General features: G+C 36.8%; 1 protein-coding gene across 2 annotated transcripts in view; it reads right to left on the bottom strand.

Moving 5' to 3' along the window:
* The window catches only part of LOC136033725 (meiosis regulator and mRNA stability factor 1-like), a 169892-nt gene that overhangs the window by 137301 nt on the left and 17885 nt on the right, over nucleotides 1-14706 (bottom strand). For both annotated transcript variants that reach the window (XM_065714616.1, XM_065714617.1), the window contains exons 3-5: nucleotides 10368-10528; nucleotides 8974-9094; nucleotides 476-654 (exon numbers count right to left, since the gene is read on the bottom strand). In XM_065714616.1, the coding sequence (XP_065570688.1) occupies nucleotides 476-654; nucleotides 8974-9094; nucleotides 10368-10528 (461 nt within the window). The remainder of the gene's footprint in view (nucleotides 1-475; nucleotides 655-8973; nucleotides 9095-10367; nucleotides 10529-14706) is intronic.

The raw sequence follows: 14706 nt of genomic DNA, 5'->3' as shown, positions 1-14706 counted from the left end.
TCTTTCTTTTTTGAGAAATGAACATGTTTTTCTGCTTGTTTCTTTTTTGCACAGAGGAGAGGGGTCAAGTTCAACTGCATAATTTTGAGTGCCCTAAGATCTACGCGGATGATGTCTCCGGTGGAGGCAGATCTTTCGATCATACTAAGTGAAATATCTGTCTCAATTGTTAGTATCCTATGTCATGGGTGATACTTGGGTTCTCAGAAAAAAAGGTAAAGGAGGGAGTGGTTGCCCTTTAGTAGCTTTTTGTCCTTAAAAAGTGCGCTAGAGCTTTCAATAACCGACTGAATGAACTCCCGATTCTGCGACCCCCCCCCCTCCCAATTCTATGCAAAGTGGCCAGGAAAGAGCAAAATAAATGGGAGACCTTACGAGTAATAAATAGGGGATATCACTCTTTCCTTGGTCAAAGCTATTGCGTTGACTCTGATTTATGCTAAATAATAGCCCACACTAAGAATGGATATCTTACCTTTCAGCTGATGTTTTATCAACAAACTTCAAAATTGCTTTTCCTCGTTCGAGGCTCTCCACCCTGCAGCCAGTGTTATCACCAAGTCTACTTAAACACGAAAGGACCCTGCCCCGAGGGGCTCCAACGGGTAGGTTAAACATGGTGAATTCATGAGGCCTGACAGGGATGTCGGTTTTCTATAAAAAAAAAATGCAGTCAAAGCAGGGAAACAAATAAAAGTATACTTTAAAACAGTCGGTGTGCAAAGAAAAATCCCTTAGGATAACTCGCTATTCTAGGTGAACTTTTCAAAACAAATTGAAAATAATAAACTTGTACATTTCGTAGAGATTTCGAAGACGAAATCTCTCTTTCCTCGGCCCTTAAATCTGGACTGAAGATAGGCTATGAACTATTCCGAGTGTATGAATATCGGCGAATTCCTAGGTGCTGCAGGAAATGTCAATCACCTGACCACCTTGCCGCAAAATGTCCCGATCAAAACTACAAATGCTCACGGTGCTCTGGTCCCCATATGAACTCTAGTGACTCACCTTGCAGTAACACCCCAAAGTGTGCAAATTGTAGTGGAGATCATGTTGCTTACAGTTTTCGTTGCTCCAAACTAAGGGCTCTTGCAAATTCCAAAGTTCCACGACCTTCTCGCTTGCAATCATGAATGAGTATAAAGTCTCAGTGTGCTCTTTCAACATCAATGGGACAAAGGATAAAGTGTTAAGCCTTGATGAGAAACTAGCTAATCATGATGTTGTTCTCTTACAAGAACACCTGCTCCCAAGTTGCAGTGTAAACTTTCTAAGGCGAAGTTCTCAACATGATGTTTTCACCACGAATGCCCGCCGTACCCGAGGCAGGCCTTCTGGCGGTCTTGCCTGTATAATTAAGCGATCTTTGCCTAGATATTTGTCTCCTAGCTGCTACCAATCCTTTGAACACTATCTTGCAATCCGGCTTGCAGACGTGATCCTAATCAACGCCTATTTGCCCCATGATAGAAGATCTGTTTCTTCCTTCTCCAGTTATGCTAATGCCTGCAACAAATTAAAGACTCTCATATCTGTTATTGAGCGTCTCGGATACAAGTGGGTGCTTATAGGCGACTTAAACTGTGACATCACCGTTTCCTCGACACGAAAGGAAGCGCTTTTTCAGTGTCTACCCTCAGCATTTAAGGTCCTAGCGAAAGACCTCAGTTTTACATATATAAACTGTAATGGTTCTGTCTCAAATTTGGACCACTGTATCTGCTATCATTCATTACAAACTTCAGCAGTACATGTTGATGAAGATGAGAGAGATTATGATCATTTACCTCTGTATTTTGATATTACGGTTACTTCTGACGCATACTCGAACCAGCCATCACTGTCGCATAAGTCATTTGAAAAACGTGATTGGTCTAGTGCGAACATGCCTCTTTACCTTTCTACACTTGGAGCTCTACTGTCCACCGTACGTGTCCCCTTCCATCTTCTTTGCACAAATGCGTACCCCATTATTGACAATGCTCGTGCTGATTTGAATCGCTATTATCGTGACATTATCTTATGTATAAAGCAAGCTGAAGATGTGGCCGTCCCACTGATCTGTGTCAGGCGGAATACCCAAAAACCAATTTGGAAGTGTGATCCTTTGCTGAAAAAAGTAAAGAATAAGGCCAAATTCTGGTTAAGAATCTGGTCTGCCTGTGGTCGACCTTCTCGGGGTAAACAAGATCTAAAACAAAAGACGAAACTCGAATATAAACGCCATCTTCGTGCCGTTCGTTACTCCGGTGAAACTTTTCCGAAAAGTAATAGTGAGTGGCGAAAAGTGATAAATTCTGCCAAGTTTCCGGATACAAGTTCTAGTGATATTACACCTCGTCCATCTTGGATCGAACATTATTCAAAAATATTTTCGAAAGTTAATTATGCAGTGCATAAGCGTTTCTCACGTTTATGTCAGAGACATGTGATTCCAGTTGAAAAGTGGGCTATTGTTAAAGGTATTAAGGGTTTAAAATCAAAATCTTTGGATATTGATGGGATTAGTGTTTTGAATCTTGTTCCGAATACTTTTGAACTGGTATCTCATCTCCAACTGTTTTTTCAAATGTGTTTTAGTAGTTCGTGTGTGCCCGACTCGTTCTTATGCGGTAGCGTTACGTCACTTCTAAAAAAAGGAAAAGATCAGGTTTCTTGTAGTTCTTATAGGCCAATAACGGTAGCTTGTACACTTAGCAAGCTTTTTGAACACCTCCTACAACCTTATATCACTAAGCTTGCTCTAAATGATGATAATCAATTTGGTTTTAGATCGGAGCTAGGCTGTCAGCATGCTCACCGTGCTTTTACTTCTTTATTAAAAGATGCCCATCGCACTCGTCGTGTACTTCATTTCGCAACCCAAGACTTGTCTAAAGCATTTGACAGTGTTTGTCATACTCAAGCATGGACAGCATTATGCCAGAGAGGAGTAAATCCGTCGGTAATTCACGTGCTTCGTTTTTGGTACTCCCATTCTTACCTTCGCCTTAAGTCATTAGATAATTCTTATTTTGGTCATATCCCTGTTCGTTGCGGTGTAAGACAAGGGGGAGTTCTTTCGCCGTATATTTTTAATGCTTGTATTGAAAATGTACTATCAAAAATATCGACTACGTGCCTACTAGGACCATCTGATATCTCATATCTGGCTTATGCGGAAGACCTTCTTCTGATTAGTCAAACTGAGTCTGGTCTTGCCCGTTCAGTGAAGTCAGTTACTTCTGCTTTCCGCGATATCGGCCTGTACCTAAATATTGACAAGTGCGAGTTTCTTGTTTTCAACGGTAATAATTGTTCAGATTCACTACACTGCGGTGGTTTTAGTATTCCTCGTGTTAAATCGTTTCGTTGGCTTGGTATAACAGTTTGCGATTCTATGAATGCTCTCCGGTCTCGTGCTGTCAAAGATATTAGTGATAAGCTGAGGCTCGGTTACTCTAAGATTGTAGCAAATCGTGGACACTATAGGAGAAGAGCGCTAACTCGGCTTTACTGAAATTTTTGCGATCATTCTGTACTCTTCTGTTCTGGTATTAGGCCACTTCTGTTGACTGGTGATCTAAAACGTATTCGTATAAATTATTACCGGTACTGCAAATTTCTTTTATATCTACCTCGTTCTTACCGGAATACAAAACTGGTTAAAAAGTATTGTGCGACAGATATTACTGGTGCTTTCGAAAAATTATCTGCCAATCTAGCTATTGAAGCGATTTATAGGCTAGGATGTTTTCATCGCCTTATCCGTCTTTTTTCTGTATGTGATTAAATTTGTTTCTTGTATTACTTTTGCTGTTTTTCTTTTGTATTTTACTCCACTTAACTTCTGTTTTTGTAAAGTGGGTGATAAATAAATTATTATTATTATTATTATTATATGTGGAGCAAATGTATTCATGCCACAGATGGTTTTTTTTTCTCTACAAAAATCGTATATTTTTATACATTCAGCTGGAAAAAGTAGAGTTTCTTTGCATGAAGTATAATTTTGACGAGCGACTCTCGTATATTTCTTCGCTAAATAGTCAGAGGGATAACAGAACATAAATTTAAAAAAAACACACAATTTTCTGCATAAATAAAATCTCCAGCGAAGTACTTGCTACTAGGCACGAGCTTGGTATTTTGAGAATAGCAAAGACTTATTTGGGTTTTTACTAAGGAAATCTTCAGAAAAAGCAAAATAACAAAATAGCTAAAATAAAATACAGATTGGCGCAATGGTTGTGACCTTTATGGCTTTTTTCTAGAACAATTTCTTATAAATGCATGCGAAAGACTACAAAAAAGCAAGCAAATACCCTCTCGTAAAAATGAGTTTAGCGCTTGGCTGAACCAAACTTTAGGATACAATTCTGGTTAAGATGGATAATATGAGTAGTGCATCAGGTTTCGGAAACTAAATTCTTGATTGAAAAGATTGCGTCACTCGAAACGGACGCTATTTATGTCATCATGGTTGCCACAGTAGCTAAGCTCAATTAAAGAGCTTAGCCACGACCCATTGTAACAGGAGTTTTAAAAAGGCGTTAGAAAAATTGTCCGCTAGGATTTTTTTTTTTTTATGTTGATAAATCTGAAAGCTAACTACATCTTCACACTATAAATCAGCTATAAAATCTAAATTTGTGCAATCATTATGAGTTTGTTTACTTTTTTCTACGGAAAGCTGTATAAATGTAAATTCAATTGCAAAAGTATAACAAAGTAAGGGAAAAGTTCTCCTGGAGAACCATGTCCTACAAATCGGTTCAGCTCCCCTGCGGAGCCAAACTTCAGAATACGGTTCTGGTCAAGATGAATATGTATGAGTGATGCATCAGGTTTTGGACCGTAAATGTTTAATTTAAAAGAGTACGTCACGCAAAAAGGAAGGTATTTATGGCTGTAGCAACACACTGCAGGGCCGACGCAGAGACCAACCACGACCCATCATAACTGAAGTTTAAAAACGCGTTTGAAAAACTGTCCGGTGGTAAATTTCTTTACAGTTGACGCTTTTCCGTCAATATATAAGGATGTTATATTAGACTAGGGCCTATACAATATACACTATGTAGAATCTATACTATATATACTATATTACCTTTCTACCTTAGCCCATATGCAACTCAACAATAATTTGCAATTACGAAAAACATTTTCAAGAGTTCCAAAAGAGCATGAATCCTCTCAAACATGATGTCAAATTGAAGTAAAAATACCATTAAAATCCCCATCGTTGAAAACCCTTGCAGGGATAGCGCTGATGTGCCCCTTTGCTTTACCTTTTTCGTCACTGGGTCATTATGTAGGAGGGATGTCCGTATGTAAACGGATAAGGGCTCATCTAATGTTAAATATCATCTGACTTTTACAAATAGTCATTTATAGCGCCACATTGGAATGTCATATGGCATCAACAAGTGCCTCTACTGGGCATTAACAAGGTTTCAGCGGTAGCTGCAATAAAGTAAAGCACAAATCACAGCCCACAGTAACCAAAAACATAGCCTAAAGCCCCTAAAAATGAAGATTAATCGAAACAAAAATTACACCATTGGAATTACCTTGGCCCACAACCTTGTACGGGAAACTTGTAGTCATTTGACTAGAACAACAATGAAAATCATTTTTTGCATGGAAATCACTATCAATGTTTTTCTTCCTCCCAAACACAAAACTAAAATAGGATGATCCTTTCTTAGTAACGGTGAAAGGAGTTCCCCTTTTACCATTACTCAGAAAGGGTCATCCTATTTTAGTTTTGTGTTTTGTTTTAGGGTTTGGTTTTTATATTTTTATCAGTTTTATTCTGCACTGAGGACGGTCAAGCGGAGGTCTTGAGCGAAATATTTGCATAATTTTTCAATTTTTCACTGGCTCTTTATTGTCCACGTTTTCTCCCTTTCTTCGCAATTTTCTTTTAAAATACTTAAAGGGGAAAATCAATTGACCAAAAGGCAATATGTGCATGCTACTACTAATACAACTACAACTGCTACTTCTAATACTACTACTACTTCTTTTGTAGCTACTACTAGTGCTAAGAATATTAAAATGAAAATTTCTGAAAAAGTTGAGGAGGAAGTTGGATTAAATTACAACACAATATGAACACACAAATTATGAAAAAGGTATATCGACAATATTATAGCAACGGCTAATTGTATTAAGTTGAAACTTCCAAGGCTTGATGGGGGGGGGGGTGTTCTACTGACCAAAAGGCAATATCCTAACACAACTGTTGCTTCTAGTGCTAGCCCTATTACTGTTAATAATACTCCTAGTCCTGCAACTACTACTAGTTCTCCTACTACTACTACTGCTGTGACTACTACTACAACTATGGTTTACGGTAGGAATGTGAAATTTACAGGAAATATTGAGGGGGAAAGTTGAACTAAATCATAACACGCCGTCTGCAAGCAGGTTTTCAAAAGGGCGTGTCAGCAATATCTTAGGAACGGCTTTGTGTGTGAAGTTGAAACACAGGGCTTGTTGTGGGGAGTGTTGAACAAACCAAAAGGCAATATTCGCATCCTAATACTACTACTTCTACTATTACTGCTGCTAGTACTACTACTCCTTCTGCTGTTACTACTGCTACTACTAAACCCAAAGCTAAGAGTATTAACGATAAAATTTTGAAACAATTTTCCACTAAATCAAAAGACACTATGCACATATAGGTTGCTAAGAGGAAGTATGAACAATGCCTCAATAACGCTTTATGGTATTAAGTTCAAACTTCCAGTGTGTACTGAGGGGGATTTTGAAAAAAAAAATACCTTGTACATACTGCTACTAATGCAACTGCTACTACTACTAGTACAATTACTGTTATATATTACTGAAGCTAAGGGTATCACGGTGCAGCTTTCAAGAAATGTTTAGACTGATGTTGAACTAAATCAAAACGAGCTATGAGGATGAAAATTGTCAAAAGAGTGTAACAGGAGAATATCAGAAATGACTTACACTAATATATCTGAATTTTCAGGGTACAAACTTAATGTTGCTGTGGATTTTGAACTAACCAAAAGTCACTATGTGTATACTACTACGACGGTTGCTGAAACTAATGAGGCTAAGGGTATCAAGGTGAAACTTTAAGTGAACATTTAGGGGGAGTTTCATTTAAACGAAAAAAACTTTATGCATACAGGTTTTCAAAAGGGCATATAGGCAATATCATAGGCAGCGCAGCGCTATCATAGAAACTTTTAAGAGTCAAAAGCGACTGGAGGCCCAGCAACCCTCCTCCCAAGCCCATTAATTCTCCAAACACATCCAATCAAACCACATATTGAGAGAGCCCTTTTGTTCAGCACAGTTGAAAGGTCCACAAACTATGTCTCTGGGGATGTTGGGGATATCAGCCCCCCACAGTCCACATAGCAAGGGCTATAAGTTATACGATTTGCCCATTGTCTGTGTATAGTATTTGTTATTGGGAAAGAGGACATGTTTGACCTTTGGTGTTCAAAAAGACCAAGAGCATTTAAGTGAAGCTATCAGAGAATGTTGAGGGGAGTGCTGAACTGAATCAAAACATATTATGTGCATACTGGTTGTCAAAAGGAAGAAACTCAAGAATGACTGAGGATATTATGTTGGAACTTTAAGGGAATGACGAGGGAAATGATCGATTGACCAGAGCATGTTGAGGGGGAAGTTGAACTTACTAAAAGGCAATACATACATGTTACTAATATTGTTATTATTATAACTGCTATGGCTACTACTTCTGCTGAATTGAAGGATATCAAGATGAAACTTTCAGGGAACTTTTAGTTTGATGTTCAAGTAAATCAAAACACAGAGCATTAAGTCAAAACTTTCAGGGCGTGTTGAGAGGGGCGTTGAACTAACCAAAAGGTACTCTGTGCATACTGCTAAGACTATTGTTGTAGCTACTTCTGCAACTACTGCTACTATTGCAACGACTACAACTGAGGCTAAGGGTAAGAAGTTGAAACTTTCAGGGAATGTTTAGAGGTATGATGAACTAAATAAAAACACTCTATACATCTAGGTTGTCAAAGGAGCATATCAACAGTATCCCGGGAATGGTCTAGGGTATAAAGTCAAAAACTTCAGGACATTTTAAGTGGGATATTGAAATAGGCAAAATGCAAAATGGGCACACTGCTACAACAACTTCCACAACTACTACTGCTACTATAACTACTTCTACAACTGCTACTGCTACTACGACTACTACTGCTACAATTACTACTACAACGACTGCTACTAGTACTACTGAAGCTAAGGGTATAACAGTGAAACTTTAAGGAACATTTGAAGAGGATAGTGAACTAAAATGAAACACGCTATGTGGTTACAGGTTATTAAAAGGCTGTAACAACTATACCTCAGAAGCACATTAGATTATTAAGTTAAATCGTTCAGTGCATGCTATGGAGATGATGAATCAAACAAAAGGTACGATATGTATACTACCCCTCCTACTTCTAATACTGCTATCATTACTACTAATAAGGCTAATGGTGTTAAGAAGACATTTTCTGATACCGTTGGGGTATATTAAATTAAATTGTAACACGCTGTATGTATAAGGCTGTCAAATTTTGTCAAATATTGCAAAAAAGAAAAGGAAAATCGTTTCCTTTAACAAATCCACGTGATCAAAGAAGGCTATAGTACGATTTTTTGTATTTTGCCGTTTACCTTACTTTTTCTCCTTAGCCCCTCCCCCTTTTTTAAAGCAAGAATCACAGCATCATTAATTAGCCCGCTTGATGATTCGTCACCGACCTTGGAATTTGATATTGACAAAATCGACAATATTACTTGAAACTAAGGTTGTCAAATAATATCCCGCTGTTAATATGGTAGAAATATTGACAGACGAAGAGGTGATTAGACTCCGATATGGAATTGGGCGTTAGTTCCTGCACACTGAAAAACAAAAATCGTAAAGACAAAAACAAATCACAGCGTAATTCACGAATCAATCCCTACCTCAGCAACGTTAGTAACCCCTCTCTGTACAATCTCCTCAAATAAATAATTCTCTGATGCAGAAAGCAATAGAGATCGAGTGGCGTGTCGGTTATGAAGCAAGATGATTTGACATTTCTTCCTGAAATAAAGAATGAAACAAAACAATGGATAGCTTGAATCGATAACCTTATAAATAAAAAATTACTAAAATTGTCATATATCCTTTGGACGGTCAGTTTATTTTTTATATTGTTTAATAGTTGTAGTGAAAACTTATTTATACCCTTTCATTTAAAAATTTGGAAAACTGATCCTCCAAATATCCCGAAACTTTAAGAGCATGAATCGATAACTTTCAAGCAATTTGTTTAGTTTGCTTAAGTACTATTTGAATTGGCAAAATTTAACTTTGGTGAATAATGGTTCGCCAATTTCATTTCTATACATTGGAAAGGAAATGATCTAAAAGTAGCAAAATATTGACAAGAATTGATTGCATATTAGACAAATGAAACTGAATTGGTCGTTTCAAATATTCTGCAATGCAACGAAAATTAACTATTGGACATTCGAGCAGTATTTATTTTTTTCAACTGCATAATGAAAACACAATCTGTTCAATTATGGTAATTCAAGTTTTTGTAAATTTGAAAATATTTTTTACTTGGTTTCTGTACTATTAGATTCTATTTATTCAGGCGGGCCTATATTATTTTCTTTTTCTTTCAAAAACCAAATTTTACATTTTTTTTGTCTTTTTAGGTTTTAATACTGCTCTTTCTACTCTCAAGATTTTAGCAAGATGGAGATACCTGTAAAACCATGAGGAAGAGAAGACTTACATACAACAAATTTCTAAAATTCAGAAGAAAAGGTTTTAAAAAGTTCAAATTTGTCCACCCCAAAATAGAAAAACTCCACTTAGCTTTTGTTCAATTTTAGATATTGTACATCTTCTTTTTTAGTCGTCGTCTAAATCATTAATAATGAGATAATTAAGACCGTACTTGTGAATACGAACAGAGGGGAGGAAAACGTATGTTTTTGGTTTTAGATAGAGTCATTTCAATAAATGTGTCTTGATTTTGAAGAAGGATGTCTTGATATTTCAAAAGCGAAAAAATAGAGCGAATATCACACATTTCAAGGATTTTCCGTAGCTATTCGTACTAGAATCTTTTTTCTCTATTGTGTATTGTCGAGCATTATTCGCACTGTTTCTTCTGTTTATGGTTACACTTATTTGTTTCTAACTTAAAGACCATATTTTACAGGTTTTTGAATAGATACTATAAGCCAGAATAGACTATACATTTATTTTACAAAGGTTATCCCGCTATTTAGTTAGAAGATACGAATCTCCCTTCAAGCTTATCCTGGTCCAAATGGCACTTTTAATTCGTATCTCCTACCTTCGCTTTAAATCCGCAAGGTCGGTGGAGAAATTGACGTCACCCGTCAGGACTATAATTTTAGCCCGATCACCATGGACATCTCCAAAACGCCGAATTAGTTGTCGTAATTTATCATCGGCTGCATTCTTTGAAATTGCGTCGATGTGTACAACCGTCACCTGAAAAAATAAACGAAGACAATTTATCATGCATAAATAGGCGAATCATTTGACAGATGTATTTGTTATGATATCGTTTGTTTAAATCAACCATAAAACATAATAAGATGTCTAACTTTTAAGCAAAGCTTCTTCATGTGGTGGAAGGCACTTTACTCAAATAACTTGAAAAAGAAAAGGAAAAAGACAGATGGTTTCTTACTGTAATCTAGATAGGACCCCTAACCATTCATCGCAAGAAATTGTTTCTTTATGAGTAAACAAAGGCTAGTTTGTCTCATTGATAGTACTTTTATATCATTAATTCCATCCTCATAGTATTTTCCTTGCATTCCAGTGCTGACACATTCGCAGACTAATGCCCCATACAAATCTAAGAAAAAAAACTGTCAAATGTAGATTACATTAGAAATGTCTAGCAAGTTTAAAGAATCCAAAATTTTGCATCAAAAGCAATAAAATGAATTCGTACATCTTCATACATCATAGACCATTGTGTGGGGTGTTGGCTTGAACTTGAAGAGGACAGTCCAGCTTTGTTATGCGATTCTTGCTAAACTTTGCTTTGCGCCAATTGCTTGAATTTCAGTGATCTCGAATGAATTGTTTGATATTTATATATGAGCGTATATGACCCGACAGTTTGGATCACGCTGGATTTTGTCCACCTTTATACAGCAAGGGCAAAGTTCAAATCAAAATGAAATAATAACATCTATTCATTATTAATCTCTTGTGGAACTTAAATATGAGAAGTTTTTTTTTTGAAATATCCCTTTACGGCAATGACAAATAGTCTTAAAGCAGATATAAGCTGAAATTATAACGTCTATGAAATCATCCTTGCAAAAGTTAAATATGAGATAAAATATGAGATAAAAATATGAGATGATAGATCCCTCTACGGCTGTGAGGCATGTGGGCATTTGCCCACCACTGCCCCTCCCCAAATGGCGCCTCTGCACAGCCCCTATGATTCAGCCGCTAGGCAATCAAGCCAGTTTCTAGGAATCACATGACAGAGTTGCAAGGCAAGCTTGGTCAGCAACTGTATCTGTCACGGCTCTCCAGATTTTCAGTAGGGAATCTTTAGTTCCAAGAAATACTTATCCACTCAAGTCGTGGAAATCTTGTAGGTACTTGAGCATTATTTGGTACACACTCGAGGATTTGGATCTATAGATCAGATAATAATTGGTTTCTACCTGTCAGTTAATGAAGAAAATTAGCTTAGGATCAGTTGAAATCTATGTTGTAAGTATATTTTTATTAAATATTTAATATACAGAGATGTTATTTTGATTGGTTAAGGTTAAGTTAGGTATTTAATATCATGCGGTTTGTGCGGCCCCCCTGCCATAATTCTTTGTTCCATTTTTCATAATTTTGTCATTAAAGTATTGTATTTCCATCATACTTTTGTAAATTGCATTACAATTAACCTAATTTCACTTCTCGAGTGGGGACCACATATTGCACAAGTCTATAATGCCGTCCTGTGGAAATTTTGATAACTCGGAACTTCGATAACAATAGATACATCAAATGAATTGGCTTTTTATGCAAACTCCAGATACACAAAATTCATCCAGTTTCATGTACCCATCAAAAGCTATAAGCTTGAGAAAGTTTGTATAGAATTTTTTTTAAGAAGGGTGGGAACGCCCCTAAAAGGTCAAAGTATCTTAACGAAAATCGTACCATCATATTTAGCACATCAGAAAACCATTCTATAAGGGTTTCTAGCTTCCATCTGTAAAAATGTGAAATTTTGTAATTTTTGCCAGAAGAAAGGTCACGAATGTGTGCTTATTAGTTATGTTTTGTTTTTTTTTCTCCTTTTTTTCCAGGGTGATCGTATCGAACCAATGGTCACGGAATATCGAGAGAGGACTTGCTCAAACGAAAATTACAGTTCTAGTTCCCCATTTTGAGACCAAACCGATCGGGCCATCAGTTAGTAACACCAGCAAGAAACTTTAATGTGCCCGTCAAAAGCACAGAGTAACTAAACTTGTTACTTATCAAACAGTTCGTGGTAACGAACTGTAGTAAGGAGCGACCCGGCTCAATAGTAACCAAAACTCTAAAAAATGGAATTTTGATACCAATACCTGAATCAAAAGAATCGCATTTTAATGCTAATTTTAAATATATAAGTTTCATCAAGTTTAGACTTACCCACCAAAAGTTACGAGCCTGAGAAAATTTGCGTTATTTTAGAAAATAGGGGGAACACCCCCTAGATGTCATAGAATCTTAACGAAAATCACACCATCCGATTCAGCGTATCAGAGAACCCTAATGTAGAAGTTTCAAGCTCCTATCTACAAAAATGTGGAATTTTGTATTTTTTGCCAGAAGGCAGATCACGGATACGTGTTTATTTGGTTTTTTTTTTTTTCCCAGGGGTGATCGTATCGACCCAGTTGTCCTAGAATGTAGCAAGAGGGCTAATTCTAACGGAAATGAAAAGTTCTAGTGGCCTTTTTAAGTGACCAAAAAAATTGGAGGGCACCTAGGCCTCCTCCCACGCTAATTATTTTACCAAAGTCAACGGATCAAAATTCTGAGATAGCCATTTTATTCAGCGTAGTCGAAAAACCTTATAACTATGTCTTTGGGGACGACTTACTCCCCCACAGTCCCCGTGGGAGGGGCAACAAGTTACAAACTTTGACCAATGGTTACATATAGTAATGATTACTGGGAAGTGTACAGGCGTTTTCAGGAGGATTTTTTTGGTTGGGGGGAGGGGTTGAGAAGAGGGGGATATGCTGGGGGAATTTTCCATCGATAATTTGTCACGCGGGAAGAAAATCTCTATGAAGGGAGCGCAGGATTTACTAGCATTATTTAAAAAAAAAAAACAATGAAAAAATAAATATGAAAAAGTTCTTTCAGTTGGAAGTAAGGAACAGCATTAAAACTTAAAACAAACAGAAATTATTACCCATATGAAGGGGCTCACCTCCTCCTAATACCTCGCTCTTTACGCTAAAGTATTTTTAGTAATTTCAACTATTTATTCTACGGCTTTTGTGATTCAGGGGTCATTCTTAATGAATTGGGACAAAATTTAAGCTTTAGTGTAAAGAGCGAGGTACTGACGAGGGGGCGAACCCCCTCATATATGTAATAAAAATATGAGAATACACAAGTTCTTTACGTAAGCTAATTTATAAGTTACGTAAATCTTTTACTAATAAAAAGATTCGTAAAAAATTAAAAGTTCGAGTTGCCTTTTTAATTAACCAAAAAATCGGAGGGCAACTAGGCTTCCTCCCCCGCTCTTTTTTTCTCAAAATCATTCGATCAAAATTATGAAAAAGCCATTTAGCCAAAAATAAAAATATGCAAATTTCGTTTTAATTATTCCTCTGCGGAGAGCCAAAATCAAAACATGCATTGATTCAAAAACGTTCAGAAATTAAATAAAAAAAACAAGTTTTTTTAACTGAAAGTAAGGAGCGACATTAAAACTTAAAACGAACAGAAATTACTTCGCATATGAAAGAGGCTGCTTCCTCATCAACGCCCCGCTCTTTACGCTAAAGTTTTTTACTGTTTTAAAAAGAAGAATTGAGAGAAAGAGTCAAACTTTAGCGTGAAGAGCGGGGCGTCGATGAGGAAGCAGCCTCTTTCATATACGAAGTAATTTCTGTTCGTTTTAAGTTTTAATGTCGCTCCTTACTTTCAGTTAAAAAAACTTGTTTTTTTATTTAATAAGAAGCTAGGCTGCTTCCTCATCAACGCCCCGCTCTTTACGCTAAAGTTTTTTACTGTTTTAAAAAGAAGAATTGAGAGAAAGAGTCAAACTTTAGCGTGAAGAGCGGGGCGTTGATGAGGAAGCAGCCTCTTTCATATACGAAGTAATTTCTGTTCGTTTTAAGTTTTAATGTCGCTCCTTACTTTCAGTTAAAAAAAACTTGTTTTTTTTATTTAATAAGAAGCTAGGCTGCTTCCTCATCAACGCCCCGCTCTTTACGCTAAAGTTGTTTACTGTTTTAAAAAGAAGAATTGAGAGAAAGAGTCAAACTTTAGCGTAAAGAGCGGGGCGTTGATGAGGAAGCAGCCTCTTTCATATATGAAGTAATTTCTGTTCGTTTTAAGTTTTAATGTCGCTCCTTACTTTCAGTTAAAAAAACTTGTTTTTTTTATTTAATAAGAAGCTAGGG

This window comes from Artemia franciscana, chromosome 12 (assembly GCF_032884065.1).
Source record: "Artemia franciscana chromosome 12, ASM3288406v1, whole genome shotgun sequence".
Classification (NCBI taxonomy): domain Eukaryota; kingdom Metazoa; phylum Arthropoda; class Branchiopoda; order Anostraca; family Artemiidae; genus Artemia; species Artemia franciscana.
This window is presented reverse-complemented; position numbering and strand designations above follow the sequence as displayed.